At 40.0% G+C, this 15,677-nt stretch overlaps 1 protein-coding gene across 2 annotated transcripts in view; it reads left to right on the top strand.

The window, feature by feature from the left end:
* The window catches only part of Rat1 (5'-3' exoribonuclease 2 Rat1), a 149,385-nt gene extending 139,927 nt beyond the window's left edge, over positions 1-9,458 (top strand). For both annotated transcript variants that reach the window (XM_068360979.1, XM_068360980.1), the window contains 2 exons: positions 120-236; positions 8,199-9,458. In XM_068360979.1, the coding sequence (XP_068217080.1) occupies positions 120-236; positions 8,199-8,370 (289 nt within the window). In that variant the 3' untranslated portion in view covers positions 8,371-9,458. The remainder of the gene's footprint in view (positions 1-119; positions 237-8,198) is intronic.
* The last annotated feature ends 6,219 nt before the right edge of the window (positions 9,459-15,677 follow it).

Here is a 15,677-nt window from a genome sequence, read left to right as displayed (position 1 = left end):
CCTAACTTTTAATTCCAGTCATTATTTGTGTATGTGTTCGGAAGTTTCAATATTGATGTACATATGTGCAAGATATTTTGTAAATCTTCAACTTTCAATGTTCATTTTATTCTTTACAGTTATGGAGGTGGAGGAGGGCAGGGTGGAAGATATAATCAAAATAAACATTATGGAGGTGGTGGTGGAGGAGGCTATAATTCTTCAAAACAAGGAGGGGGATATAATAATAGTCAGTGGTAAGTATTTTTTTTAGTATTAAATGTTAATTAGGTTGTTGGATTTTCCCCAATATTCGTTTACTTTAGGCTACGAGAAAAATTTTTTCCATAGGGAAGTATAAAGACAAAGGTTTTACATGAATTTTTACCTGCTGGTAATATTATTTCTCCTACTCACCACTAGGATACTGTACAAGGACATCTCTTTATACCTATAATCAAATGTTCTGCTAAACATAGATGGTTGTGAGTGTGTGTTTGATTACCTTTTTACAGCAGTCCTGAGATTGGTATCATTGTTATTTGTTTTCTAGTTATTTTGATAAATCTTCATTTTATTCATATGATGTATGGATTAGTTTTTTTTTTCTTAATTTACCAGATATGCAATAAATACTCATCAAAAGGTAAGGTGTATTTTTCATTGATGGATCTGGAGAAGCTTATGATGAAGTTGATAGGGAAGCGATGAGGCTATATGAAATTGGTTTAAAGTTGTTGCAAGCAGTGAAGAGTTTATACATTGGTAGTAAAGCGTGTGATAGGATAGGAAATAAAGTGAATGAGTGGTTTCCAGTGAGAGTGGGCTGAGACAGGGATGTGCGATGTTGCCATGGTTGTTCAATTTGTTTGTTGAAGTTGTAGGAGAGGTGAATGCTTGAGTTCTTGGTCGAGGATTGAAACTGATGGATGAGAGTGATCATGAGTGGGAGGTGAACCAATTATTGTGTGTGGATGATACTATATAGGTTGCAGACTTTGAGGATAGCTGTGTTGTTTAGTGACAGAGTTGTGAAGGGTGTGTGAAAGAAGGAAGTTGAGTTAATGTGGGTAAGAGTAATGTTATGTGATGCTAGGTTGAATGGAAAGTTACTTTAAGTAGTAAATCAGTCCAAGTATTTGGGGGTCTGTTATGCTGCAAATGATGGAGTGGAAGCTGATATATGTCAGAGTTAATGAAGGATGTAAAGTGTTGGGGGCCAGTGAAGAGAGTGGTAAAGAATAGAGGGTTAGGAATGAATGTAAAGAGAGTACCAACTGTGATGTATGGATCGGAGTTGTGTGGAATGAAAATGACAGATAAACAAATAAAATGTGTTCGAGATGAAGTGTCTGAGGAGTATGGCTGATGTATCTCGTAAGATAGGGTTAGAAACGTAGTAGTGAAGATGAGATCGGGTGTAAGAAATGAATTAGCAGCTTGAGTGGGTATGAATGTGTTGAGGTGGTTTTGCCATGGAGAGAGAATCGAAAATGGCCATCTAGTAAAGATGATGTTGAATGCAAGAGTTAATGTGAGAAGTACAAGAGGAAGGCCAAGGTTTGGGTGGGTGGATCGAGGGAAGAAACGTCTGGGTAATAGGAGGATAGATGTTAGAGAGTCAATGGAGCGTGTTAGAAATAGGAATGAATGGCGAGCGATTGTGACGCAGTGCTGATATGCCCTGCTGCTTCCTCTGGTCACCTTGGTGACTGTTAAGGTGGCAGCAATAGAGGATTCAGCATATGCAGCTTCTTGTGGTTGATAAGGGGGAGAGGGTATGCTGTGGTACCTTAGAAGTTACCAACCAAACTCGGCTGAATCCCTGCGGCAAAATGGGAAAAAAAAATCCCCTTTTGCCCTTTTTTCTTTTCTTTTCTTTTTTTTATATGTTGGCTATCCACAAAATTGTGGGAAGCACCAGTAGATTGATAGAGGATGTAGTAATTTAAGCGTAGCTCCAGTAAAGAAAAATAGGATGACTACTAATTTCAAACTGCCCTATTTTGATTGCTTGTACTTCTATCACTGCTAGAGGATTTCTTAATAGCCTACTTGTTCTTGTCATGCTTTTCCTATTGGCATACTGTATACCAATAACTATATTTAGCTAAAAGCTGTTTTTCAGAGTTTATGCTTTTCCATCTAAGGTCATAGCTTACTGATAGTATTTTTTTATATGCTGTCAATAAAATAGTAAAATTGAAAATTTAATTCTTCCAACATTGAACAAACTTAAGGGTATTTAATAGGGAATATCTTTCAGTGGAGCTTGAAGACTAGCCATTAACACTTGAATGTGAGGTGGCAACTGAACAACCGCTAGTTAGTGGAAGGATAGAGGGGGTATCCAGTGTAACCGGGTACCCCCACTCACTCACATAGCAGTAATATTTCACCACTTTTTCTTTTGGCTTGGGAGAGTACGGACGTGACCGCTCTCTGCTCCTAAAGACTTGGCCATAGAGACCATTACTGTTATAACTGACTTTCTCTCTTACAAGTGTGATTGTTCTCCTTGACGCTCCTTATGCACGTGTGTCCAGGACATGAAGGTCGCGTTTGTGGCATCTTCATGTCCTCGATCTAGACTGACCCTCATTCTTTAAGGCTGACCTGAAGAGAGCATCATTGTGAGCAGGGCTCCACCTGTGACGCGTGTAGGGAGTGGTCTGCCTCCCAGTGGGAGAGGTTTAGGTGGCGGCGTAAGAAGTCTAAAATAGACCCTTCACCTTCAGAGTCTTCCTCGAGGGCAGAGAGACAGACTGCTATCATCCCCCGACCTCTTCCTGAAGCTCTTCCTCGTTCTGACTCTTACAAGGGCTGGACGAGTAGAAGCGTAGACCGTTTAACTCCTTGGCAACCTCGGTGTTCCTGGGACGTTGTTTCTTCCCCTAGAGAAGCACCTTTGCCCCCACCCACGGGCGAGCCCTTTTCACTTTAAGATGAGCTGCAGGCTTGGCCGTCGTAGATTGTCCTCTTTGAACTCTTTCAGCGTGGTGCCCAGAGGGATCACGTTCCTGTTGCCCCTTTTGTTGCTCTCTCCTGTAGATGCGCTGGCTGTTTGCGAGGTCCATCTCTCGCCCTCTCCAGATAGCGTTGTTCGTGACCCTCACACCCGTTCTCCACCTCTTCAACGTCCTCCTGCTGACAACAAGGCCTCCCACCATTCTCGGACCTCATCGTCTTCCAGGGATCGTGGCCTTGTTCTCGCGTCATCCGTCAGGCAGTGCTCCAGTTCATCAGATCTGCAAGCTCATCGTTTTTCTGATCGGCATCGTCATCAACGCTCTTCTGATCGGCATTCTTCTATTCACTGTTCATCAGAACGAGACCTTCCCATGCGTCGTTCGCCATCACGTCACTCCTGAAGATCTCCCACCAGACGACGCTCTCCTGCAGTGCGCAGATCTTCCATGATGTGATCTCCTGCTTGTCGATCACCAACTCTACCTCGCCGACGCAATGCTCTCCGTCACTCTTTATCTTATCGCGCTGATCATCATCTTCCTGTGACAAGACACTCTCCAACTCGTCGTTCATCATCTCATCGATCTTCTATGTGACGCTCCCATGCTCGTCACTCACCATTTCTACGCTCTCCTACTCGTCATTATTCACAAGCATCTCCTGCAAGATGCTCCCCTGTGCATCCCTCACGCACGTTATAGATGATCTCCATCGCTACACTTGCCTTATCGCCGTTCTGCCACCTTACGATTTCCTTGTTGATTTCCATCCCGTGTTCGCCGTTCGCCCTTTTGTCGAAAGTCCCCAAGAACTTCTCCTTACTCCCTTTCTTTGACTCATGAATCCTGTATGCCCGCGCGTGAATTGAGTGTTCCGTGCTTGTGTTCATGTGCGCTTGGGAGATTTTCACAAGTTCCCACAAGTGATGAACCTCTTCAGGGGCTGTCGACTTTAGTGGCAACTAGTGAACGACCCGTTCCCTTCACAGAAGGCTTCCAGCATCCAATTAATAAATACGCAGATATTCTGATCTCTCCTGATCGTCCAAGGAGGCCGTCGAAGGATGACTAGCTGATGCCTGTTCCTTCTTTCTTTTTCCCCACAGTTCGAAGTCCTGAGGCCATTCCCTCCGAAGAAGCGTTCTCCACCTCCAGGTCTTCCCAAGGACACCCCAGACCTGTCATCTGTAGGAAGTCAGCCATCGTGGTTGGACGGGCTTATCAAAGTGGTCTCAGTTGTCATGGTAGATCCTCCCAGGCAGAAACGAATTCCACTGATGGATGCATAACCTCAGCAGAGGCCCGTGGTTGCCTCTACACTGGTCATCCCATTGGAGATGGTTTCTTTCTCCTCTTTCTCTGTTTTTCCCTCTGAACTCAGGAAGCGGCCTGTTCTGTCTAAGGACCCAGTACCATCGCCGCCCCTCTCTCCCAATGGAAGACCGAAGAAAGCTGCAAAGGGTGTGCCAGTAAGCAGACACCTCCACATGCAGTCATTCTTCACCCTAGGGTGAGCAGAGACAGTGGCCATCCGCGTGAGATCTCTCACGTATTTTTGTTCAGTCCTTCTCCTATTGAGATACAGTAGTTCCGCCTGAACTATGGCCTCTCTCTAGACCACCTCTGGAGAAAGAAGAACCTCAAGAAAGAGAGATTCGGGCCCCTAAGGAACGGCAGGCACCCTCCAGACCTTCCTTGCTGGAATAGTATTTGCTGTACCGTAAAGAGCGTAAGGACACAAAGACCATCCCAAAGAATATGAAGGCACATGAAGCCGTCATGCAAGAGAGGGCTAGAGGTCCCCTTTGGCTGGTTCCTCTCGAGATGTCCTTCCTGTTGACGACCCTGACCCACTACATGCTTCTATGGGTGATACCTTGAAAGTGGATGATTTACTGGAATCAGTAGTAGGTTGGCCAGGGCACCAGCCACTCATTGAGATACTACCACAAGAGAGTTATGGGGGTCTTTTTGACTGGCCAGGTGGTACTACATTGGATCCTTCTCTCTGGTTACAGTTTATATTCCATTTGCCTACACACATCCTCACTGAATAGTCTGGCCCATTCTTTACATATTCTCCCCTTTCCTCAAACACCTGACAACACACAAAACCAAACAATTCTTCTTCCCCTTCACTCAAGGGGTTACTGCACTAATTTTTCAGAGGCCACTTTCCTCTTGGTAAGGGTAGAAGCGACTCTTCAGCTATGGTAAGCAGCTCTTCTAGAAGGACACTCCAAAATCAAAGCTTTGTTCTCTAGTCTTGGATAGTGCCATAGCCTCTGTTCCATGGTCTTCCACTGTCTTGGGTTAGAGTTCTCTTGCTTGAGGGTACACTCGAGCACACTCCTCTATCTTATTTCTCTTCCTCTTCTTTTGTTAATGTTTTTATAGTTTATATAGGAGATATTTATTTTAATGATGTTACTCTTCTTAAGATATTTTATTTTCCTTTTTTTTTTCCTTTACTCCTCACTGGGCTATTTTCCATGTTGGAGCCTCTGGGCCTATAGCATCCTGCTTTTCCAACGAGGGTTGTAGCTTAGCTAGTAATAATAATAATGATAACAATAATAATGATAATAATAATCGGATGAGGACAACTTGCCCAAGGCAGCTAGTCTGAAGTTCCAGTCAGAAGCGGAGCGACGAGAATCTGAATCTGCTTTCCGGCAGGTCCTTGCCAGCATGAAAGTTATCAACTGGTTGTCTAACCCAGGATTAGCTCCTCCTAAAGGTAGGGACACAGTCCTGGACCATGTATTTGGTACACAGACCCCCTAAGACCAGTTCAGTTGTGCCTTGTTTTAAGGGTTAACAGCAGCCAGGAAGAAGGCAATCTCTCAGGTCGCTGGTTCTTCTAGCTCCCTTCGTGATGTTAGCCATCTTTCGCTTGGCAAGGAAGAAAATATGGCACTTATCAGCAGTTCACCTGCAAGGGTTCCACAATGTGACGGCGGACGCTCTATCCAGGCAAAAGCCGATAGAGACAGAATGGTTCCTGGACGCAGACTCATTCGCCTTCATCTTGGAAAAAGTCCCGGAACTGCAGATCGACCTCTTCGCAACGAGCGACAACAAGAAACTACCTTGTTATGTAGCCACTCAAGCAGAAGCGATAGACGCCATGTCTCTCGACTGGAACAGATGGAATCGGATCTACCTGTTTCCACCAACCAATCTCCTGCTAAAAGCCCTCAACAAGCTAAGATCCTTCAGAGGAACAGCTGCTCTAGTGGCTCTCAAATGGCCCAGAAGCAATTGGTTCTCTCTAGTTCTAGAATTGTAACTGAAGCTGTTTGCTCTGCCAAACCCAGTTTTATCCCAAATGGTTCAGAAGTCGACTGTTTACGCTTCATCCTTGAGAACCAACAACCTACATCAAATGATTTTCTCGCCCTAGCAGCGAAGAAAAGGTTTGGGATCTCAAAGGACGAAATCGACTTCATCGAAGAATACAAGTCAAGTTCAACTAAGAGAGAATATGAATCGTCTTGGAAGAAGTGGGTTTCCTTTGTGAAAGCAAGGAAACCAACAGAAATATCAATAGATTTCTGTCCATCTTTCTTCATCCACCTACACGAACAAGGCCTGGCTTCCACCACAATAACTGCATGTAAGTAGGCTTTGACTAGACTTCTTCTGTACGCCTTTCAGATGGACCTCACAAGTGAAATCTTCAATAAGATACCAAAGCATGCTCTAGACTCAAAGCCCATAACATGGTCGTTGGCCAAAGTCTTGCACTATGCTTCGAATCTGAACAACGAGGATTGCACCCTAAAGGATCTAACACAGAAAGTATTAGTTTGTGGAGTGTAGTTGGAAAAGTGTATGGTAGAGTACTGATTAATAGGATTAAGGATAAAACAGAGAATGCCATCTTAGAAGTACAGGGTGGTTTTAGAAGAGGTAGGGGTTGTATGAATCAGATTTTTACAGTTAGGCAGATATGCCAGAAATATTAAGCAAAAGGTAGGGAGGTGTATGTTGCGGTTATGGATCTGGAGAAAGCGTATGATAGAGTTGATAGGGAGGCAATGTGGAATGTGATGAGGTTATATGGAGTTGGTTGAAGGTTGTTGCAAGCAGTGAAAAGTTTCTACAAAGGTAGTAAAACATGTGTTAGGAAAGGAAATAAAGTGAGCGATTGGTTTGCGGTGAGAGTTGGGCGGAGACCTGTATGTGTGATGTCGCCGTGGTTGTTTGTGCGAGGTTGAATGTCATGTCGTGGAGAGTTATTTGAGGAGGTGGATCAGTTTAAGTACTTGAGGTCTGTTGTTGCAGCAAATGGTGGAGTGGAAGCAGATGTACATCAGAGAGTGAATGAAGGATGCAAATTATTGGGGCCAGTTAACGGAGTAGTAAAAAATAGAGGGTTGGGTATGAATGTAAAGAGAGCTCTATATGAGAAAGTGATTGTACCAATTGTGATGTATGGATTGGAGTTGTGGGGAATGAAAGTGACGGAGAGACAGAAATTGAATGTGTTTGAGGTGAAGTGTCTAAGGAGTATGGCTGGCGGTGTATCTGGAGTAGTTAGGGTTAGGAACGAAGTAGTGAGTGTTAGAACGGGTGTAAGAAATGAGTTAGCAGCTAGAGTGGATGTGAACATGTTGAGGTGGTTTGGCCATGTTGAGAGAATGGAAAATGGTTGTCTGCTGAAGAAGGTGATGAATGCAAGAGTTGATGGGAGAAGTAGAAAAGGAAGACCAAGGTTTGGGTGGATGGATGAAGTGAAGAAAGCTCTGGGTGATAGGAGGATAGATGTGAGAGAGGCAAGACAGCATGCGAGAAATAGGAATGAATGGCGAGTCATTATGACGCAGTTCCTGTAGGCCCTGCTGCTTCCTCCGGTGCCTTGGATGACCGCGGAGGTAGCAGCAGTAGGGAATTCAGCGTTATGGAGCTTTATCTGTGGTGGATAATGTGGGAGGGTGGGCTGTGGCACCCTAGCAGTACCAGCCGAACTCGGTTGAATCCCTTGTCAGGCTGGGAGGAACGTAGAGAGGAGAGGTCCCCTTTTTTGTTTCTTTTGTTTGATGTCGGCTACCCCCCAAAATTGGAGGAAGTGCCTTGGTATATGTATGTATGTACATTTAAAGTTTTCTTGAAGTTAAACTGTAATTACAGTATTGTGTATTGTTACCTTGCCTTTTAATTGATGAATGGTTAACACATTTTTGGCCCAAGAGTACAGGTTAATTATTTGATGATGTGAAATATTTGATATCTTCAATTTTTCAGGGACAGCCAACCATCTAGAGGAGGAAACAGCAGTTATAACTCCAGAGGTGGTGGCAATGGATATGGGTCACGAGGTGGAGGTGGAGGTGGTGGCGGAGGAGGTTACAATAGAGGAAACAAGAGAGGACGTGGAAGTGGAGGAAGTTATTTTTCATCTGGTTCTGGCTATTAGATATACTTTGTTCAGATGGTGGCATGAATGATTTTAGTACAGTAATGACTGATTTTACATGACCTGCTTGTGTACCTGCTGAACAGTTTCATTATTGTCAGACTGACCCTTTAATTTTGTATGTTGAATGTATATGCTGTCTGGCTTTATTAGGTGCCAATGTGTAAGTTTTGAATCTGAATTTTTGTAGCATCTTCATTTTCACTCCATTTCAATTATATGTTCAACTTCAAAATTGGGGTGGTAACAAAGTGTTGTTTTTTTTGTTTCTGTGAAATATCTGAAAAACATTTTTCACAAGTTGAGAAAGTTATTGTTGTTGTTTTTCCATATTTATGGAATGTATTCATTCACTTTTGTATGATGCAAAGTAATGTGGATTGTGTTCCTGGAAATTAGTATTACATTGTGAACCATCACATGATAGTATGGTGGTAGTACTTTTTATACTACCAGTCTTCTTTGTACACGTAGATGTAATGTAGGTGACAAAAATTTAGAATCACTTCAAGACTAAATCAAGTGGTGCACAATTCTCACAACTGAATATCTTGAAAATGAGAAATCGGGGAAAATTATCACGAGTACATGATATGCTAGTCTGGGATCATGTTAAACAACTGAAGAATTAGGACTAGTAGATTATAGAAGGTTATTCTTTATAAACCAGAGTTGTGTAACATCTTTTTATCATTAAGACTAAAATTCAGTAGAATGTTCAGTTCAGACTGCTTCTACAAAATGGTTAGTTATCAACTTCATTAATAAAAAGTGATTGTCCAGATTGTTATACCAGTACAGTACTCTTAATATGCAGTTTAAAACACAAATTCGCACACTTTCGTGTGGATACATATAGTTTGCATATATAACATTATGACCAAGTATTTTATGTTAATAAATTTAAAATAGAAGGAATATTACTGGAGGCACAAAGTTTTGTTTGCATTGTCCGTATAATGGCTACTGTTGTAAGGAGATTCATGCACCAGTAACATCAATTTTGGTAACGTTTGTTTTCTGTGTACCAGATTTTTAATGTACATTATTATGTACAAAACTTTGTAAATTAAATGGTGTATTCTTTCCTTTTTTACCTCATTTTCCTGATTTTTTATTTTTGTGGAGACATGAAATAAGGAATTTTATGGGAAATCCTTAAGGAAATTATAAATGAAGAATTTTTTTTGTATTTTGTTTTATAGCTAATTATTTCTTCATGAAATTTAGGTAATTGTGTGATAGTAACTTAGATTGACATTTGACCATAATATTAGTCTCCAAAGAGTTTTCTGCCCATGAGGTTTGGCCTCTATTAGGCAAAATGGGTTTTCTAGAAATAATCACGTTGGTTTATATGTGAATTACATGAACATAATTTACAATTCCATTTTGGTTATAAACCTTTGTCCTAGCAAGGTAAGCATAAAACCCCCCTGGATCTTGTTTATCTCCAAAAGGTAAATTTTAATCTCCATAAGTCCTGGTGCACTAAAGGCTTTATTTTAGGGTTTTTGAAGGGTCACTTCAGCCCCCAGCTGTACTCTGTTACAGCTTTTCTTCTGTCTTGTTGTCCAACTTCTTATTTCATAGTGCAACTGCATTTTAGCTCTAATTCATAAATCCAATTCATGTTAGTTATTATTAGGTAGTTTAACTAGTTATACTCAGGCATACTGTTCTATTTTATTTCTTCCGTGTTGTTTTAAAGTATATGTGAATGATCTAATTTAATGTTACTGTTATCGCAATATTTTTTTTTTTTTTTTTCTTTTCTGGTAGTTTACAATCAGCTCTTGCCTTATGCGAGCTTATTCTTTGCGATTAAGCTTGATTGCAACATAGTAAACTGTAACCTATCAAAGAAAAAATCAAATAATCGTGAGAAATACTCTTGTGGTGGGACAATTTGTCACCAGAGTTGCCATTTCAGTGCCTTTTGCACTAGATCTAGCGCATTTCTGGAGAATTTACTATGTTTTTATTCTGGCACGGTTTCTCTATCTTACGCCATCGTGAAATATAGTGCTTCAATTGCTGATAGCATATATAATAAACTGGTTGTCTTCCAGAGTATCTTCCCAATTAAACTGATTGAAACAATTTCAGCTTTATCATTGTTATATTTTGAAAAATTATTTAGCACAGTTTGATAATTCATTAAGTGCATACTGTATTTAACATCAGAAATGGCAACCCTGCTTGTCAGTCTTGCATCATCTATCCTTGCCTGTGTATCTCCCGCTTTGGCCTTTTTTGAGTAGAATCATATTTTCTTGTAAAAATGTGATGTATTTGTATACAGTGTTCCATACTATACTCCTCAACATTGTTTATATTTATGGGGTAAATATATACTGTACAGTAAATATGTGATTCCCTACAGTACTACGCAAGACTTCGTTAAACTTCATACGAAAATGGTTGGTGGTTGTTGTATAAAAGATGTACATGTAGTTAATCTTAAATTGTATACATATTGTGCTGTATGGAATTACAGCAGTGTATAGTATTGTTTATACTAAATGTAGGTAACGTATGGGGTGCCGGTGAGTCAAGTCCAAACGAAAACAGCAAACACTTACAGTACAGTTAAGCTTTATAGTAGTCATAGCACTATACATATAGCCTATGACAATAATATACTCTACAGTATCAGTAAGTGTTATACAGTATTACTAGATAGGAACTACAGGGGGTTTTTTGTTTTATACTGTAAGTGTATGATGACTACTGGGTAAATTTTGGTTTGGTCAGGGCAACGGCTACTGTAGCCTGTAGTGTTACGTACTGTACTGTAGCCTTAACGTGCAGTACGTAATGTATACGTGTGCACGTGTACAGTACTGTACATTTCCTGATTTATATTCATTCAATTACAAACTACTTATATTAATAGAAACCAAGTAAAAACAATATTAGGCAGTACTTACTGTGTTAATTATCCAAGCCTGTCTGTGTTACCTAACCTTCACGAAGAGTGGGGCTGACTATTTATTTCCACGTTTCCTTTCCTCATAGGGTTATTTTTTCTTGTTGGAGGTCTTGGTCTTATAGGATCTTGCTTTTCCAACAATGGTTCTAGCCTTGCTTGTAATGATGATAATAGACCACTCATTTCAATGACTCAATGCTCATGGGGTCAATAGGATAGGTTTTTTTATCACTATTATAATTTAGCTTTCAAGTGGCTGTAGTTACATAGAAATCTGATTACTTGATAAGTAAGTAAAGGTTAAAGGTGACTGGTTTCAGTTCCGGTTCCATCAGAATAGATGCTCACCAGAACGTCAGCCGGGCAAGCCCAACCCCCTACTGTGATGCCCTACCACAGCACTAGCCTCCCCAGTAAACAGCTTAAACTCACGGTCCTGGGCGGGGATCGATCTCTTGCCATGCGAAATGCTAGGCAAACACGTTACCACTGTACTAGCCAGGAGGTTAGTGGTGAAGAATCTGACATTTTACAAAAAAGATTAGCTACTAAAAGGCAACTTACATTTATTATTTATATTTTGAACATTCCATGAAACCATTATTTTGTTGACCCACATGCTATTTTTACATAGATTAGGTCAGTAAAACTTGAAGGTCACCTAGGTATAAAAAATGAGTCTAGTAATTATTTTAGAATGGTTTGTTATTTGCCTTCTGTATAAGGTATCGATTAATAAGGATCCACAGTTGATAGAGCACTGTATCGGTAGGCATTACTGAAGTTTGGCCTTTTTTTTTTTGTTGGGGGGGAGTCTAACCTTAACTTATTTGAAACCTCTTGTTTTACCTTGGTTTAGGGCCATATGGCTTAAATATCATAAGTTCACTTATTTATAAGGGTGATAAGGTCTTGAGATAAGTAATCTCCAACAGGAGTGTCTAAGGAGTAGTTAAAAGGTACAGTGAATAAACCTTGCTCTTCACTTATCAATGTTCCATCCCTCTAGATCTGCTGCAAGTGATTCCACAGGCTTTATGCACAAAATTACAGTTCCACAAACTATTCCCACTCTCCTGTAGAGTGGAAAATGACATCGGTGCATCTCATATAGTGTACTTTAGGCATTACTTAAGCGTCTTTGCAGTGTTCCCTCATCCCCTAGCTATACTTCCTTTATAGTCTTATATTTTACCTCTGTTCCCACTTCCTTTCTTCCATTTTACGACCCAACCCCTGAATTTTTACTTCATAATGCAACTCCTTGGGTTTTCCCCCCCAGTTGCATTGGGGCACCGAATAACCAAACAGAACCCAGTGTCGGGCTACAAAGCCCAAATTCACAACTTAAATCCACTTCCAAGTTGCAACTTTACTGTGAATGGTTCCCCATCCCAGTGTCTAGGCATATGACAAATTTCGTAAGTCAAATCTAGTACCAAACCTGATTTGAGGCAAGGTAACAAACTGTCGGCACTTACTGTTGGGGCCAGTGAAGGGAGTAGTAAAAAATAGAGGGTTGAGCATGAATGTAAAGAGAGTTCTGTATGAGAAAGTGATTGTACCAACTGTGATGTATGGATCGGAGTTGTGGGGAATGAAAGTGATGGAGAGACAGAAATTGAATGTGAGATGAAGTGTCTAAGGAGTATGGCTGGTGTATCTGGAGTAGATAGGGTTAGGAACGAAGTAGTGAGTGTGAGAACGGGTGTAAGAAATGAGTTAGCAGCTAGAGTGGATATAAATGTGTTGAGGTGGTTTGGCCATGTTGAGAGAATGGAAAATGGTTGTCTGCTAAAGAAGGTGATGAATGCAAGAGTTGATGGGAGAAGTACAAGAGGAAGACCAAGGTTTGGGTGGATGGATGAAGTGAAGAAAGCTCTGGGTGATAGGACGATAAATGCAAGAGAGCGTGCTAGAAATAGGAATGAATGGCGAGCAATTGTGACACAGTTCTGGTAGGCCCTGCTGCTTTCTCCGGTGCCTTGGATGACCACGGAGGTAGCAGCAGTAGGGGATTCGGCGTTATGAAGCTTCATCTGTGGTGGATAACGGGGGAGGGTGGGCTGTCGTACCCTAGCAGTACCAGCCGAACTCGGTTGAGTCCCTTGTCAGGCTAGGAGGAACATAGAGAGGAGAGGTCCCCTTTTTTTGTTTCATTTGTTTGATATCAGCTACCCCCCAAAATTGGGGGAAGTGCCTTGGTATATGTATATATATATATATATATATATATATATATATATATATATATATATATATATATATATATATATATTAATGTATAAAATCTGAAAGCAGTCTGGAATAGTTTTAAGTTATTTTGCATTAAAATGATTCACAATTGTTAACGTTTGAGTCTTGTTCTTATGAATGAAAGTCTGGTCAACTTCATGGATAGTCATATCTCTCCTCATGTGTTTAAATACAGAATTAAGGACTAACCTGGCTCAATGATAGTTGTAGATGTGCTTATTTAGATTGGCCTGTCACTCACTGTGCAGAGGAAAAGACAATCTTTTTGGGCTATGTGTTTGAATGCAAGCAGAGTAGAGTAATGAGAAACTTTATCATCCTTATTCCTGTTTTCCTAAAGCTAAACTAACTAGTTTAGCCTTTCAGTCTGATGAAATTAAGACACACTTGCTGGACCTTGATCCTTATGAAGGTGTAAACCACGAATGGTATTCTTCCATTTGTTTTTTATGAAGTCGACTGATGCCTAATCTCATAAGTTGTATGTTATTTTTACACTTGGAGCATTGGTAATGTTACTATATTGGGTAAAAAGGTTGTGGTAGATATACAGTATCCCTGAATATTATTGCCCAATTTCCATAACTCATTATTTAAGGTTTTGAGAGTTGCAAAACATCTAGATAGATATGCTAAAGGTAATCATCTATTCTCATATTTGCAGGTTGGCTTTTGCAAAGGCATTGCAATATATGATGCCCTTTAACATTTTCCAATGATGTACAGAAATTCCTTGATTGGGGTCAGGAAGTTTATATGATTGGCCTTAATTTTAGTGCTCCCGTTGACCATGTTAATCACGAGGCGCTTATTTTCAAACGAACAGATGGGAGTAGGTAGGTATTTTTTTAAGTATCATTATTGGATTTTTAAGTTGTAAGTTGTAGATAGTAGTTGATGGGCAACAATGTAATTAGGAATGTAATATCTGATGTTCTCAGGGTTTCTTTAATTGCACATAAAAAATGGCTTATTGTGAAAGACTTTCAGCATTTTTGGTGATCAAAGTATTCTGAAGAAAATTTTTATTCTTTCATTTTGCCATATTTTGAGTATTGTTCTCATGTTAGCTCTTTAACTGCCAACTCACTTTAATTTGTTGGAAAAAAAAACTGTCTCTCAAATTCCTTATTCCTGATATAGATATTAATAGCATTATCGTTCAATCGTTTCTCTGTGCATGATGCATAAGCCTTCCTGTGATACTGACCATCCTTTGCCAATATATCTTCTTTGACTGTACTGTCCTGTATGGAGTATTTGGTATGTTTTTAATAATAAGCCATACCTTCTCATCATAAGGTCTAATACTACGCAGTATTATATAAGTTTTATTACAGCTATGCTTGAACTGGATGAAGGTCAATGTATTGCCAAGTTCCTTAAAAAGTTATTATGTCTATGTCTACCTGCAGTAAATAGAAATTGGGAACTTAATTGTTACTGACTTGCGTGCAATTATTTGGAAAAAAGAGAATGGATGTGTTTATCTTCATAGCACTTTTATAGCGTAAAAAATGGAGGGCTTCGACACGATAATCTTCATACTGTACTGTGGTTGGTGAAACTATTCCAAAGATATTCTTCCTCATTATGGCATAGGGAAAAATTTCTTCAATAGCATCATTATTTCAATATTTTTTTTTTCTCTGCTTACTTCATGTTTAAACAAATTTATACGATTGTGACTTTTTTAAGTCTGATTATGTTACATTGATTGGTGGAAAGGACGAAGGTTATATATCACCTTTATGATTATGATAGGTGGAAAGAAAGTAGGTTTGTATTATTCACCTTTATTATAGATTAGTTTATACAGGCAACAAAGAGGAAATTTCTTTAAAATATTTGTAAAAAAAATTGACTGTAAACTGGAAATGCTGGCAAAGGTGGCCAACTATAAATAGTGAAGCAATGTGGAAGGAAGTAAGTGTTTATAGTTTGCTGATCAGGCTTTATAAGGAAATTCCAACTTATATCAGCTAGTTCATTCACACAAATCTGACAAAGCCACTCTTTGCAAGAGGAAAGGTAGCAGGAAATATTTATATATAAAAAGGTACATGATTATAATCCAGGTACAGTACGTTTCTGCACACTGGTTAAATACTGTACT

The sequence above is a fragment of the Palaemon carinicauda genome, chromosome 37, assembly GCF_036898095.1.
Source record: "Palaemon carinicauda isolate YSFRI2023 chromosome 37, ASM3689809v2, whole genome shotgun sequence".
In the NCBI taxonomy this organism is placed as follows: Eukaryota; Metazoa; Arthropoda; class Malacostraca; order Decapoda; family Palaemonidae; genus Palaemon; species Palaemon carinicauda.
This window is presented reverse-complemented; position numbering and strand designations above follow the sequence as displayed.